At 40.2% G+C, this 15,283-nt stretch overlaps 1 protein-coding gene across 3 annotated transcripts in view; it reads left to right on the top strand.

Annotated features, from left to right (window-relative positions):
- strbp (spermatid perinuclear RNA binding protein) overlaps positions 1 to 14,658 on the top strand; it is an 87,228-nt gene extending 72,570 nt beyond the window's left edge. For 2 of the 3 annotated variants that reach the window (XM_055225728.1, XM_033976133.2), the window contains exons 7-19: positions 979 to 1,091; positions 1,684 to 1,779; positions 2,298 to 2,409; positions 3,421 to 3,518; positions 4,305 to 4,410; positions 5,120 to 5,203; positions 5,708 to 5,916; positions 6,895 to 7,047; positions 7,150 to 7,284; positions 7,745 to 7,885; positions 8,248 to 8,392; positions 8,726 to 8,779; positions 13,865 to 14,658. In XM_055225728.1, the coding sequence (XP_055081703.1) occupies positions 979 to 1,091; positions 1,684 to 1,779; positions 2,298 to 2,409; positions 3,421 to 3,518; positions 4,305 to 4,410; positions 5,120 to 5,203; positions 5,708 to 5,916; positions 6,895 to 7,047; positions 7,150 to 7,284; positions 7,745 to 7,885; positions 8,248 to 8,392; positions 8,726 to 8,779; positions 13,865 to 13,959 (1,541 nt within the window). In that variant the 3' untranslated portion in view covers positions 13,960 to 14,658. Of the gene's footprint in view, positions 1 to 978; positions 1,092 to 1,683; positions 1,780 to 2,297; positions 2,410 to 3,420; positions 3,519 to 4,304; positions 4,411 to 5,119; positions 5,204 to 5,707; positions 5,917 to 6,894; positions 7,048 to 7,149; positions 7,285 to 7,744; positions 7,886 to 8,247; positions 8,393 to 8,725; positions 8,780 to 10,640; positions 11,115 to 13,864 lie in introns of those variants that run through there. The other variant, XM_033976132.2, reaches the window with a different exon arrangement.
- Positions 14,659 to 15,283: the final 625 nt, after the last annotated feature.

The raw sequence follows: 15,283 nt of genomic DNA, 5'->3' as shown, positions 1-15,283 counted from the left end.
TCATTCATTTACTATGTGTTGTATTCTGCGCGATGTACATAGTCATAGTGATTTGATCCAGTTGGTCGTGTGTGTGGGGCATGATTTAAACTTACATATAAACAAACGCTCTGTACCAAACACGATGCTCTAGCTAAACAATGCCTTGACCCCTCCTGTCTTGTGTTTGTCTCAGACTTGGGCCAAACTCTCGTAGACTTCTCCTTCTTTTTCAGTTCTACTTTAGGAGCGCTTGATTCTGTGTTTTTTTAATTACTCTCGCTACTGCACCATCTCTTCACAAGCGAAATCAAGTGCACCTTAAGTAATCCCTCTGAACAGCAAACTCCTATTTTGACTCCTGCCTGGCGAAGACTGGATCAAAATAACTGAACCCTCTTCAAATACATAAAGAGAGGATTGATTTACTGCGCTGGGCTTTGTAAATCAAGCACTCTTTTAGTATTTGTTTGGTGTATGTCTGTGGGGCACTCTCCATCCCACAAAGTTGTCTCTCACCTCGTGATTCAGGTTACTCCCGTTCACTGATTTGGCACTGGCTATATGGATGAGAAAAGGCAAAATTCGGGCTGAGTAATGTCGGTTATTTTCAACACATCAATGCGCACCAAAGTACAGTACATCCTGTTTTACCTTCTACAGAAGATGTGACGGGTACCGCACTTAACCGGCCCAAGATTGATCACGCTGGTGAAAATGGCACTCCATAAAAATGTGAGGCCTTTCTAAGCATTCATCACAGATTGTAGAGAGTACACACTTTTGACCAGGCGAGGGGGGCAACTTTATGGCATGAAAAGCACCTTGTATGTACCAGATATCCATGCATGTGTGTGTGTATGTGCGCATCCACACGCTGACTTCATGTGTGCGTGCCTACATATACACACACCATTTAAAAACACACACTGTCTGACTATCTGAGCGGACGTGTGCGTTTCACCTTCTCTATATTGGGTTGTTATTGTTTTGTGGCAGTGTTTGGGGCAGATGCGCTCAGAGTGGAGGCTGAGGAGGAAGAGGGGGAGGTGCTGGATAGACACAGATGTCTGCTGGCCCTGGCAGCGCTGCGACACGCCAAGTGGTTCCAGGTCGGCACCCACTCACTTCCTGTCTTCAATGCCTAATGCTTCTTGTAGCCTGACGAATTTAGCTAGGATAGTTGATTCTGTAATAAACACTTTATATGCCTATGACTTATATATGACAATAATTATACAAGCACATGCTTTTCACCAGATCAAAAGTTATTAGATTTATATTATTGTAATATCGTAAGGCTACAAAAGTAATGGTTGATATTCATTTTTGTTTTTGCCTATTATGTGAACCTGCCTGCTCTGTACAGTATGTCATTGCTTCCCCTATTTCCTCCAACCATCCCCCCTTTCCCATCTGTTCGCAGTGCACTTAACTTACTTACAAAAAACATATGCATACATAGCCCAAAAAATAAGCCTTTTTCAGTCAAGAGAGAAATAAGATGAGGATAAAAAAAAATCTCTATCCAGTTTTCCGAGGGAAGTGGTAGACAGCTCAAATCACTTCATTACAACTGTGGCTTTGTGGTGTAAAGCAGGCTGTTATCTGTATGTGTTTGCACAAATGCTGTTTCTTTTTCACGCTGCTCAATTCACCGTCTTGCGCTGGGTTTAATCTTGTCTTTATCTTCCCCTCTCTCAGGCTCGAGTGAACGGGCTCAAGTCCTGCGTTATAGTTCTCAGGATACTTAGGGACATGTGCAATAGACATCCTGCTTGGGAACCTCTCAAGGGATGGGTAAGTTCTCTGTAATTACCTGCAAGACAGTCTTAATCCTATAGACAGTGCAGTTACATTTTTCTTGTATTATTTGTGCCTTCATTTGTGACAGGTATTTCTTTCTAGTCATAGTAAATAGACTATAATTTAATAGATACACTGAATACATCCTATACACTGGAAGCAAGAAAAAAAATTGTCTTACTTCAGCCCCAATTTTTATAATTTACTACTGCTCGCTGTTCCCTTTACGCGTTATAATTACACCTTAATTGATTCATAATTAACAGTTTATTCAGAATGATTCAGGGTTAGTAACTACTTGATTAATACCATAACCCTAACTCATAACCCCTTAATTAAGTAGTTACTAAGGCTGAATCATTCTTCATAAACAATTTGTTCACTATGAATTATATCTTTGTTCACTCTTTATTAGTAGTAGGAGTAGTTTTTATAAAGTGGTACCAACTTGTTTCTATACTATGGTGGCAGAGTTTTTCACACTGGTATCTGGTGTGTTTGTGTGCCCATAGCCCTTGGAGCTTATTTGTGAGAAGGCCATAGCAACCTGTAATAGGCCTCTGGGGGCCGGAGAAGCACTGCGTCGCGTCATGGAGTGCCTGGCCTCAGGCATTTTGCTGCCAGGTAAGAGCCTATGATCCAAAAGGCAGCATAATGGACAGCTGGAGGTGCCTAAGAAAGTGGTAGAGGAGCATATGTGGCAGCATTTACATTCTTGGCACACACACTGAGATGGGAGAGTGTAAACAAGCGATAATTGGACAACGCAGCAGATTCATTTAGACTGTGCTCCGAATCTTTCCAAGTGTATTTCTTCCTCTTAATAGGTTGAGAATTTTCCAATAAGCCATGACTTTTTAAAGCAGGTCTTGACCATCCATCTCAAAGCACCTTAATTATGGCTGTTGTGCATCATTAAATGTTTCTCATAAACAGCACAAAAACTGTGGTCCAACAAAGTTAGTGCAAGAAATATGTCACAACAACAATTACCTCTACAACTGATTAATCGTATAACCTTAACATACAGAGTTTTATATAACCTTTTCCTCAATGTGCAGCGGTGTAGAAAATGTTGCACTTTTCTCTTTGCCCCATGCTTTTACATACCACTTTCATTCAAGGTCACAACACACAAGCTGCATTGTAAAGGCAAAATTGTCAGGCTCCTTTCAAAACATCCCTGTGTTAGGTGAATGGAAAACTCAAAAAAGCATAATGAGAAAAGTATAGGAGAGCTAACTTGCCCTTCAACTAAATTTTTGGTCACACCATCACAAGTTAAATGCCTTATGTTTTTAACTCTTGATGTCTTACCTCAATATGATGCACAACTGGTTTTCCTTATCATCAGATTTGAATTGTCAGTATACTACAATGTGTTGAGTGTTGATGTCTGCCAATGTCGTACTGATTGTGAATAAACGTCTTCCACATCTCTTCCCTCAACTGACTACTTGAATTATTTCCACAACATTTGGCACCGTCTAGTGTGGACCCTGTAGGTGTTACCTGATAATTACAATAAATAAAAGAGTAATTTGTTTACCTAATAATAGTGTATTATTTGATCATTTGCACAATGTTGACCCTGTTTGACCAAAAGTTGTATGTATTCCTCTGGCACTTGCGTAGGTGGTCCGGGCTTACATGACCCATGTGAGAAGGAGCCCACAAACACTCTGGCCCACATGACTGACCAGCAGGCCGAGGCCATCACCTACAGTGCACAGGTACACAACACTCATTCTAAGTACACTGTTATCGGCCACTCCATGCACCTGAGCTGTCAGTGTGCAGGGATCAGCAAACATTGCACCTATTACCAGGCAGATAGCCCTATCGCCGTGCACTCATACATCCCAGGAACCGTCTTAACTGTGATGCTACTCTGAATTTTAATGATTAGTGTGAGAAACTATTGCCAATGCGAGCCATAAATCCATTTCTGACACCCTGAGGACAGTGCTAGATTGTGTGTGTGTTGTCGTCATACCCCCTCCCACACACACATGCACACACACAGATGCACAGTCGAGTGAACAGGGCAGCCTCTGAGCCGCATGGCTTAGTGGATCCTGCCGTCCATTTCCTTTGAAGGCAGGCAGGACGAGGCTGGAATGTCAATGGGGATAATTGTATTGGAGCAGATACAAGAGCAGATAGGAGAGCAGAGCTGTTCTGTCAATGAGCTACAGCGCCACTCATGAATATCTGAGACACTCCTCCTCCCTAATGGATTTATATTAGGAGAGTCACCTCACACCTCAGCTTATCTTCCTGTGCTTGTTGAGATCAGACTTTGTAAATAAACTAAATTATTCTGTATATCTGCTAATGTTATTAAGACCAATTCAATCTGAGATTTGTTTTTGGTTAGTTTTTTTTTTTTCTTTCAAATGAATGACTTGGCCTTTAACAATAACATGAAACAATTTGTAGTTTATTAAGACTAATCTCTGCTTATTCTTTTCTTTCTCATCTTAATTATTTGCTTGTGTTTTTCTTCTTAATTGCAGCATGCTCTCAGGCTTATGGCTTTTGGGCAAATCTACAAAGTTTTGGAGATGGATCCTCTTCCGAACAACAAACCCTTACAGAAGTTCCCCTGGTCAGATAAAGAAGGTGTGTAGCTGTTCATCTGTCTGTCAAAAACTCCCATGTGTTTGCCAGTGCTGCTGTCTTCTGTTTCCTCCTCTTTGTTTATCTGCAGTGGTTTTTCAAACTATCTGTCTCCTTATCACAACAACTTTAGCATGTGCAGTTTTCTGGCCCACGTGTGTAGTATAAAAGTCAAAGCTGCCAATACAAGGTGCACATGAAACATTTACACAGATTACATGACCTTTCAGGATTTATTATGTGTGGTTTTTCTGCAAAGTAGCTGTGGCAGATCTGTCGAAAGCTATTTTAGGATGACTAAATGTATTTGCCAAGCCAAGGTGAAACACTCTGTAAAACAATACAAGTACAAAATGAACAGAGCAGAACATGTTAGGCACATAACAAATGATGAAAGACTATTAGAAAAGGATTTAAGGGATATGATTAGTTTTACACATTTTGCACACACTTATTTTCCTGAAAATCCTGAAAATTATTGACATGGAAATTTACTGGGTGTAGTCAGATTAGGATTTGTGTCTTGTGTGTCAGCTGTGAGCTGTGTGTGAGCTGCCTGTCTGCTGTTTATGTCCTCTGTATGTTATCCATCTTCATGGCTCTTGTGTGTTCAGTACAACATTGTTTTTCTGTGACACATGAGTGCAACTTTGTCGAGCCACATCTCCTGGAGCCATTGATTAGCCACTTTGTTTGTCACCTGTATCTGCAGGCACAGGACTGAAGAGGCCCTTTGAGGACAGTATGATGGATGACAAGGACCTCATCAAGAAGATGAAGAGAAACCTGCGGAAAGGTAGAAACTCCAGTGGACTGATTGTTTTGTCGCTGTTACATGTGCAAATGATTGGCCTTTACTGTCCACAAACTAGCCCCACTCCTGGGCATCGTCCAAATTTGTTTCTTCTTTCTTGCTTCTCTCTTTTACCTTCCCTTCATCCCTTAGAGGAAGATCAATAGTATTGATTCCAAACGTTTTAGTAGGCCACCCAACCTTCGCCAGCTCTTTCTTCAAACAGACAAAGTTGAGCCTCTGCTAATGGAAGCAGTGAGGCATTTTTAGATATTGGTAAAATAGAGCAAAGTGCAGAAGAGAGAGAGAAAAAATAGCACCTTTATTTATCACAAAATAACCACCTTGAAAATATGATTTATTACCAGCAGTATTCCCAAATTGGTTCAATCTTTCCCATTTCAGCTGGATAATTGCTACAACCTCAAAGAGCCCTGTTTTAAAATCTATTGTAATGTAATCTGCCTTCGTACCATAACCACACACCTCTCATTTTTTCTTCCTCAGTCCTGGACAGCAAAGCCATAGACTCCAACCAGCCAATGAACGCCCTGATGCGCTTGAACCAGATCCGGCCGGGGCTGCAGTATCGCCTGCTGTCCCAGTCGGGCCCGGTTCACGCTCCGGTCTTCACCATGTCTGTGGACCTGGATGGAACCATCTATGAGGCCTCGGGATCGTCCAAGAAGACTGCCAAGCTCCATGTCGCCGTCAAAGTAAGCATGGAAAAATGGTCTTGGTCTTATAGAATTACACTATGGACATTTGGAAATTTTTAAGGACCTGACCTTATATCATAACAATCTACTGTGAAGTATAAGATGTAGGACATTTCAACTTTGGAAAGCCCCAACATTATTAATAATCAAGTCATTAGGGATGCTCGATATGTTGGTTTTTCAATATCGGTGATATCTGAGGGGTTTTCAAATGTATCTGTATCTTTCTTCAACCAGTGTTCAGAACTGAACCAGTCTCTTGTGTGCCCATGTGTCATTCCCAGTTTGCACTCAGTCCATCAGGTGTGACTAATGGATTGCAAGCAATTAGGCCAAAAATCTTGCTGTATGTTTATACACAACTAATAATTTTATACCCCAGATAAATACATTTTGTAATTAGTTTCTCAAAAGTGAAAAGTGAATTTGTGAATCAATGAATGGCCCTTGCTTTCAATTTGAACTTTTTTTTTTATTTTAGAATTAATATTTCTCTCTTAAATCTAAATGCACAATATTTATCAATTATAGTTATATAAAAATGTAACAATCATACAATGAATTGGTTTTGGCTTCCTACAGATTAGTCTGCAATCCAATATGTACTTTGTGAGCCCATGCCCATTGTATTTTGGTATTACGTGTGTTTGGATGTGTATGTGGTGCAGGTTTGGAGGTGGTCAAATCCATGTAATCCCAAAGTGATGGTGAACAAAGAGGCTCTCCGGAGCACAGAGCCAGGATAATCCACCACCCGCTCCATCCCCATATAAGGCTCTTTCTCATAGGCCTCTCTTTCTCTCCTCTTTTCCTCACCTTCTGAACATTTGCTCCTTCACGGTTCATTTTTATTTGGTCTAGGTTATCACTCACCTTTCAGTCCCAAAAAGGAATTCTTTTAATGATTAGGACAAAACCTTTATGCACATACAATATATGTTAGTATGTATGTTTTAATAAAGTTGTCTTTGCCAGGTTCTTCAAGCAATGGGATATCCCACAGGGTTTGACTCAGACTTGGACCCCTTGAGTTCAGATGAGAAATCGGACGGAGAGGGGAAGAGTGAGACATCCACACATTCAAGCAATAACCCCACACACTCCTCAGACAGTTCGAACACACTAGAGGTAAGTGAGGAAAGCCACACTATGGTGTATTAGGTTTGTCTTTTTAGGTAAGGAGACTCTAATGATCATGTGCATTGATTTGTATGTTTTCTTATATCCCAGGTGAGAACTCAGGGTCCCATACTGACGGCAAGTGGAAAGAATCCAGTCATGGAGCTGAACGAAAAGAGACGAGGTCTCAAATACGAGCTGATCTCAGAGAGTGGAGGCAGCCATGACAAACGCTTTGTGATGGAGGTGAGAGCCATACAAATACATATTCAACACTGGTTTAGATTGAGCTCCTGCTAATCCTCTCAGGCCTGAAGCATGTACAGAGACTGGAGCATAAGAAAGTGTATATGTGGAGGTGAACATTAGAAATGCCCTCTGATTTGTGGAGTCGTAGAGCACTCCTGTATCCACCTCTCTGTGGGTGTGCTGTTTTCAGACATGGCTGCCTGCTCTAGTGCTCTGTTGACTGATTAGCAGGGTCTGCCTGACTGCAGGGTGGCGCTAAACAAGCTGTCCTCCTCACACATTCTGGCTGATTTACCACCACTAGATTTGCCAGTCACTATATGCTGACTATGATAGTTTAACATAATGTCATAACGTAAACAAGACAATCGGCTCTATTGGAAAATTGAAAAGCATGGCAAGATCATAAGAATATATACAGATTTTTACCTTTAATTTTCTCTGTTGCTCACCCAAGGTGGAGGTAGATGGACAGAAGTTTCGTGGGGCTGGCCCCAACAAAAAGGTAGCAAAGGCCAGCGCTGCTCTAGCAGCTCTGGAAAAACTGTTCTCTGGGCCCAACGCAGCAGCAAACAAGAAGAAGAAAATCCTGCCTCAGGTGAGCGACTTCACATACGGACTTCATGCACAGGTTGTTTTTTTTTTTCACTGCCAAATCCAGCAGTAATTCAAGCCTATGGTTGGAAATGTAGGCTGGCATGATTGGATCTTTAGACTCTACTTGTGTGGAGGATTTTGAAATTCATCAGTAATCAATGCACTGTGTCACATAAGTGGCTTTTCTGATCATTGATTGGTATTCATTAGACCACCACTCAGCTTATAGTCGAAACCTTTTATATCAACATTATGGCTTTAGAACTGCAGTTACCGGTTCTGCATGTTCTTATTTAATGTGAAGCAAAATTATTTCATTTCTTTGTCTCCTATATGATTATTAATATTCAGTCTGTTTCTCAGGGTGTTTATTCCCAGACGAAAAGTGCGTTGGCAGCAGCAGCCGCAGCCTCAGCAGTGGCAGCGCAGGTCGCCAGAGGACGAGGCCGAGCGGCTCTGGCCAGAGGGGCCTTTGTGAGCGCTGCAGCACCTGGTTATGTCACACCAGGTACACACTCTGCACTGTTTATAGAGTATACTGAGAATTTTTCATGCTACATAATTTATACTCAGCTTCTGTTTTTTACATGTTATGTTTACACATGCTTTTGGGAACGTGTTGACACTGTGTAACATTTCTGTTCATGTCTGTAGGCTCATGTCTCTGGTTTGAAACAGCCATGCTTCATTTGAGCAGCAAATATCATAAATAGGTCTCCTGTAGCCCGCAGTGTAGTGCAGTGGCAGACACATTTGCTGCGAAGAGATAATACTTAAATGCTATGATAAAATGTATGTTCCGTCTCTGCTTTATCTCAGTTGTATGACCTATGACCCTCAGGTTTTGGAACCCCTTATGGCTACAGTCCTGCTGCAGCTGCTGCCCCTGCCTATGGTGAGTACTACTGGTCGCAACTAATACTATTTAACACCACCTCTTTCACAAAGCTGCTAACCATGCGACCACTGCATTCACAAATCAGAGACATTAATCCTCCTCTGTCAGTTCTCATGATGCACTCTTGCTTCCATCTCTAGGGCTGTTTGCATTTCGATAATAAATTCAGTCTCTTCTCTTCTCCTAATCAGGGTTTAGAATTTGGCAGCCCACTGTTGTGCAAACAAATCTTTCTGTGCTTTTGCTAATTGTCTGTTCTTGTCTTTTGTTGAATTTTCTTAATCTCTTTTGATCAGACCACTGCTGGCAGGAAAGCTCTTTGTCCTGCTTCACCTTTTGCTAACCCTTTGCAAACCTTCCATAAGATCTCATATTCTTTGGCAAACCATAAATAAAAGGTGGCTGTTCTGTAGAGTTGTATCTGTTTTTCTGTTGGGATTACACGACTCTCGTTTTCTCACTTCACTCTTATGTAAGACGCAGTGGTATGGCAGCTTTGCACCCTGTTTTGTTCTTGTTCAGAAACACCTATCCCAGGGCACTAGGCACATTGCAGTAAAGAGCCTATAGCCAGCTGTCAGACTATAGGTAGAAATGCAGCTCAGCCATTGGTCCAAAATCAAGCCCATTCGTCCTTATGTCCCCCTGCAGACACCTCAACAGACTAGGCCTTGTGAACACTGTACACGAGCAGCATTGACAGACACTGAATGCCCCTTATGTGCGGGTAGAAGCTAGCCTCAGGTAGATTTTTACTGCCCCCCTGAGAGTCGTGGATATGAAGAACATGTTGTTTTTAAAGGAACACTGGGCGTTGTGTTTTGTTAAAGTCCCTGGACCCATCAGAATCTCACTGCGTACTTGTCTAACTACACTATTATAATTGACAGTTAACTGCTACTACTACTCACAATGTACTTTGAATAAATAAATAAACCTACAGGAAGGGCATCTGGTGAAAATGTTACTAGATCATACTGATGTTGCGCATTTTCTGCAAGAATTGTATATAATGTAGAAAAAAATTTGACTAATATTTGGATGTATAAATTGTAGCAAACCCTCCTTCCCCGTGAGAGGGCAGAAAGTACAGTGCTTTGAAAGTTTCAGAATAATAAATATTAAAAGTGAAACTCTAAGTATGATTATGGAGAGAGAAATTTCACCCTTGCAGCAGCTTTGACCTTGCTGTTATGACTTTTATTCAGTGCTGCCTCCAGCTTGGTGGCTGCCAGACCCTGGGACAAGGATGTTTATTTTCTTTTTGCCCTGTAGTATTTTTCGAACAATATTATGTCTCTACGGAGTGCATTGACAAAGTATAAAAGTGTTGCAATAGTTTAGTAGTAAATTTGCGGGATTAGCAGGGCTTCATACATTATAAATTGTATGTATTTATTTGAGCAACAAGAAATTATTTATAGAACATTTAAATCACATCTTTATTTTCATCTGCTGCTTATTTCTCCTGCTACGACCCAGCTACATATTGCAAGTGAAAAACAAGCAAGTTTTTTATATAAGAAGCAATGAACAAAAAAACATTTATTGTGCAACCCCTACCCTGGCGTACAGAAACACCTCATCAAACCAAACTAGCAAACTCAAACCTGGGTGTTAACTGGCTAAATGCTTGCTTTCTCCGTTACCTCTCTGTGGTGCTGGGCTGGTGAGGGCTGCCACCTTGCTCACGCTCCCTGCTTTTGACACTCTGGCACCTCTCTCCCCTCTGCCCCTTCACCCTTTCTGGGAGCTCTGTCTGGGATGGTGCTGACTTGTAGTATATATGGAGGATCATATAGACATAGTATTTTGCCCTGGACTCATGCAGCGTGCTCTTCTCGTTGTCTCCCTCTAGGTTTGCCCAAGAGAATGCTTCTGTTGCCTGTCATGAAAGTGCCTGCCTACCCCGTTCCCCACTTCCAGTTCTTTTAGCACAGGGAGAACCAAGCACACCTATAGTTACTTTGCAAAAGGGAATCGCAGCCTGGGTTTTCTACAATATTGTGGGAGAGGATTTGGGACTTGAGCTATAAAGATTTTGTAAAAGTTTTTTGCTTTTTTATTTTTTCTAATTGTTTTCCAGAAATTTAAATTGAAATACTGCAGGTTTAAGTTCTTAAGAGAAAAAACTTGAAGGATTTGTACTGTGAATTGTTACCTCATTCTTTGAGCTAAGGCTTTTTGTTATTGTGTTTATTCTTTGATCTGAAGAGGATCATTTTTGCAATATCCACACAACACACGTCTCTGTAAACTATCTACTGTGTGCTGTGTGAAGGATGTATAGATTTAAGACTGTTTGAATAAAGTCTATGTCTTTTACACGCTGAATACTGCCTGTTTTATCTCACACAAGGCTATCAGCTCAGACACTAGATTATAAAGTGGTTTGATTAGTCACAGATTTATATCTCATTTTCATATGAATTCACAACTGTTGAAATGCAGTTCCTGGTAAAGTTTGACACATATTAAAGGTATAGTGTGTCCCCTGCACTTGTACTGGTTTTAAAAAAAGTTTCTACAAACACAATTGCACCTAGGTTACCAGTGCCTTAACCTAACGACATGTACAAGTTGTTTTTTTTCTCATTTTCAGCCATGCCTCATGTGAAAGCGAAGAACCTTCAGGCTGTACTAGCACTGATTAATGATTTAGATCAGGATTTAGATATGAGGCATTTTAGGTTTAAATCTACTAGATTTCAGCATTTGACACTCATTCAGTTTTCTGATTTTTGCGATTAGAATTGCATTACAATTGTTACCAGTAAGAACTATACTTGATATAAACATGTTTGCCTTGTACATATGGACAAAGATGGAACATATTTATGCAATTTTAAACCCAAATCTCACATACTGTCCCTTTAAAACATATTACAGACAAACCATGTACGGGGTGTTATCTGTAATTAAAATAAGCCACAACATATACATAAACTTGCATGTATCCAAGTTGCCATTAAGTGAATCAAATGGTATAGAATATACAGACAATGTTTTATATTATCTAAGCTCTAAGTATGTCTAGGTGTTAGCTCTGCCAGCAATAAGCAGATAGGCCAATTTGCTTTGATAAAACATTTATACATTCAGGTCAGTTCATTTAACTTTTTGTTGCTGCTTCAAACTACAATTAACTTGTATTTTGTAATTGGAAAGAAGTGGTGAAAAACCTATGCCAGATCAGTGCTATTCACTGCCGGCAGATGGTTTGCTTGGATGACCCTGGAAAGAAAAAGACCGCAGTTCTTCTATTTTTTCATCATGTGCTTTTCCACAGTTAATAAACCCATTCAATTCTGGTTATAAAACTTACAGTAGGCATTTGAATCTGCTTATATTGAATAGAAATCATCCCACGTTCTTTGAGGGTGTGTCCCTGTGACCCTGGGCTTTCTACGAGCAGAGACAAATATGTGGAATCATGAATGACCTAAGCCTTTGTCATATTCAATCTCATTGCCACGCCAAGATTAGAGCTTGATGCATGTTCCTCCTGCGATGTACTATACAAGTCTACCAGTCTCATGTTTTATATGAACTGAAAACTCCATTACCCTTTGCTAAGTTTACATAGCACTGATTAATAAAATGGGGAGCCAGTGCATCATCAGTATCTACAAAAGGCCAGTGCATACCATGACAGAGTTGTCCTTCATCACATCATCCATCATCTTCTTATGATGTCTCCATGGTAACAGATATGAGACTGGAACTATTGGTCCAATGATTGGTTTGCGCCACATAAAATATTTGTGTCAACAGCACTCTTTCTGTTAATGGAATCTACTTCTTAATAATTATCATAGAAAATGTAATGCTTTAAATGAATGTTACCATTATAGTGTGCTACTGTTGATTTAATTTGATGCAAACTATTAACCAAATATGGAAACTTGCCACTACTGCATTGGTTGATAATAGAATGTTTAGAGCACCATTCTTGTAGCGTCTTCAGGATCTAAAAATACATTTCCCAACAGCTCAAGAGGATTGCTCATTTTATCTGTGACTTGGAAGTCTTTCGAAAACCAAATGCAATTGGATTTCTTTGGTCCCTATAGGAATATGTCTAACCTTCACAGACCCCCATTATTCTTTTCCAGTCTGTCAGCATCATGCCTCTGCTTAAAAGACTTATCTCGGGTGTGGTGTGTTGAAAGTTGAGGATCGATATAAAATAGGGCTCAACATTGCTTAAAAAAAAAAAAAAAAAGTTTGGAATTTACCCAAGATTTATACTGATCCTAAAAAATGCTTTTGTGTGTCATATCAAACTGTTCCAAGCATGCACCAAATTCATAACTTTGTTAACTTATCACACTACACACACACATTTTGATTATTTCTTTCACAGAAAAATTTGACTTACAAATTTACTTTAAACCAAAAGCCATGTAGGGCTATGTTTAAATGATTATGTTGTTTTATTATCACATCTGATGTAGGTAGACCTTTGGTAAATACCATTTGACCATTTGCCATGTGTTGTCTATGTACATGTGTGGTGCTATTATTTTCAAACTCTTAAAAATGAACTTAAGCTTGTGTCTTAGAGGAAAAGGGTCTCTGGTTCAATTCCTGGACGTAGTGGAGCCTTTGTCTGGAATTTGTATGTTCCAGCTGTGTCTGAGTGGGTTTTTTTCATGGGTTTTCATGTTTTTCCCTAGCTAAAACACCTGACCTGGAGATGGATCTCTCCCTCTCAGTATTGAAGGATGTTTCGAATGCAAAGGATTAATTTCTCAACAAAGGGACAACAAAGTGTATTTTATCCTTACATCATTATATGCAGTGAGATTAAGTTGATTCCGTAGGGGTCTCATTGCCTAATTAGAGGCTGCCATTATCTGATTGCCTCTACCTTGCATCAGAAAATGTTCGTATTGAGTCATAAGGCAAATTCATGCATATAACTGTCATATATTTTTACCACTGGTGTTTGACAATATAATAAAAATGTTTAAACCCTGTTTGATGACCTTCTCAACTTTATGCATCCTTCCACTTTTCCTCTTGTATCTGTAAGCCATAGTCTGTTGCAGTAACATCCTCTTGGTGGTGTCTTTGCAGGCGGCCTCTTCATCGACAATCCCTTCTACCAGCCGCGGACCCTAGCCCCTTTCATCATCCACCTGGGCCCACAGGATCTCTTCTCCGACTTCTAGACTCTGCCCCACGGTGAAGCGGACTGGCCTCTGCTCTCATCGCCCGCCTGGCAGACCGTGGACCGCCTTTTTAATCCAGCTGAACCATTCAAGACTAAACCTGACCAGCTCGTGGCCCGGTAACCACAGCAACCGGGCCTACTGACCATGATGCTTTTGAGTTTTGTTTTCCCTCGAGCAGAATATCATGTCAGAGGGCCGGACTTTACCAGAAGCAATACTTGGAAATGGGGAGTACAATGTTGCTGCAACCCTTAATAGACTGATTTCTGTCTTTCTTATAGCAATACATGGAACTTCTTATTAAGGAGATGTGAATGTCTAATGGATTTTACCCAACACAGCATCGCAATATCTCATTTGATTGTATACTCATTGTATGTGTGGTACGTGTGGCTATATACAGTACAGACTATAAACACATATATGTATGGTGTATGTTTCTATAATGCCGTGTTAACAATAATATTACTATATGATGTATTTATGTAAATACGCTATCAAATCTTATTATTGTTGTTATAAATTATTTTAGGATTATAAAGTGAAATGTATCTGTAATATCACAATATAGCTTTCTTCCAATTTTATATACACTGAGCAATTGAAGCTAGTCCTAGGAGATGCAATATTTTTGTTGTTATCCCTTTTGACCTCTGCTGTTAGATGTAGACTTGTACAGGGAAGAATAGTGGACTTGGATAGTGCTTGAATTCCTGGCTCAGAAAACCTCAATTCTCAATATATTATTTTTTTTTATAAGTGTAAGGGCAGATGTGTGCAAAAAACTGTTATTCAATGTTGCCACGTGCACATATTTTGGTTTGTTTTACTGTCCATATGCAGAACGTAACTGCATGAAACAACCAATAAGTTTTCATTACAATTAAAAAATACAAAGTATGCCCCATCAGCTATACATTTTGATGGTAATGTTACTAGTTAATTTTGTGTCAACTATGATTTAAAAATAATTTGCCAGCTTCATTTTGAGTTCACTGGTCCACTATTCTTCCACTGTTGTTGTACATACAGTAATGCTTTCTTTCTCTCCGTCCTTCAAATGTCTCTTGTATCTTTGATGTCTTTCTGAGCCTTTCTGAGCATGCTCTCTGTGGCCTTGGGTTTGTTTACATGTAACCTGGCACAGAAGCGCTCTACATGTCCACAGCCCAGCCCGCCTGTGCACTCTCCTTTTTCCCGTCAGAAAGCACACTTTCTATAGCCTCACTGCTGGCAGGAGACATGCTGTTGTCACAAATATCTGGGTGTACATGTATGCTCCAATGTCTCCGCTATTAACTCAGTAATCATCACATATAGA

This window comes from Periophthalmus magnuspinnatus, chromosome 12, assembly GCF_009829125.3.
Source record: "Periophthalmus magnuspinnatus isolate fPerMag1 chromosome 12, fPerMag1.2.pri, whole genome shotgun sequence".
In the NCBI taxonomy this organism is placed as follows: Eukaryota; Metazoa; Chordata; class Actinopteri; order Gobiiformes; family Gobiidae; genus Periophthalmus; species Periophthalmus magnuspinnatus.
The sequence above is the reverse complement of the archived record's forward strand: the minus strand, read 5'-3'. Positions and strand labels throughout refer to the sequence as shown.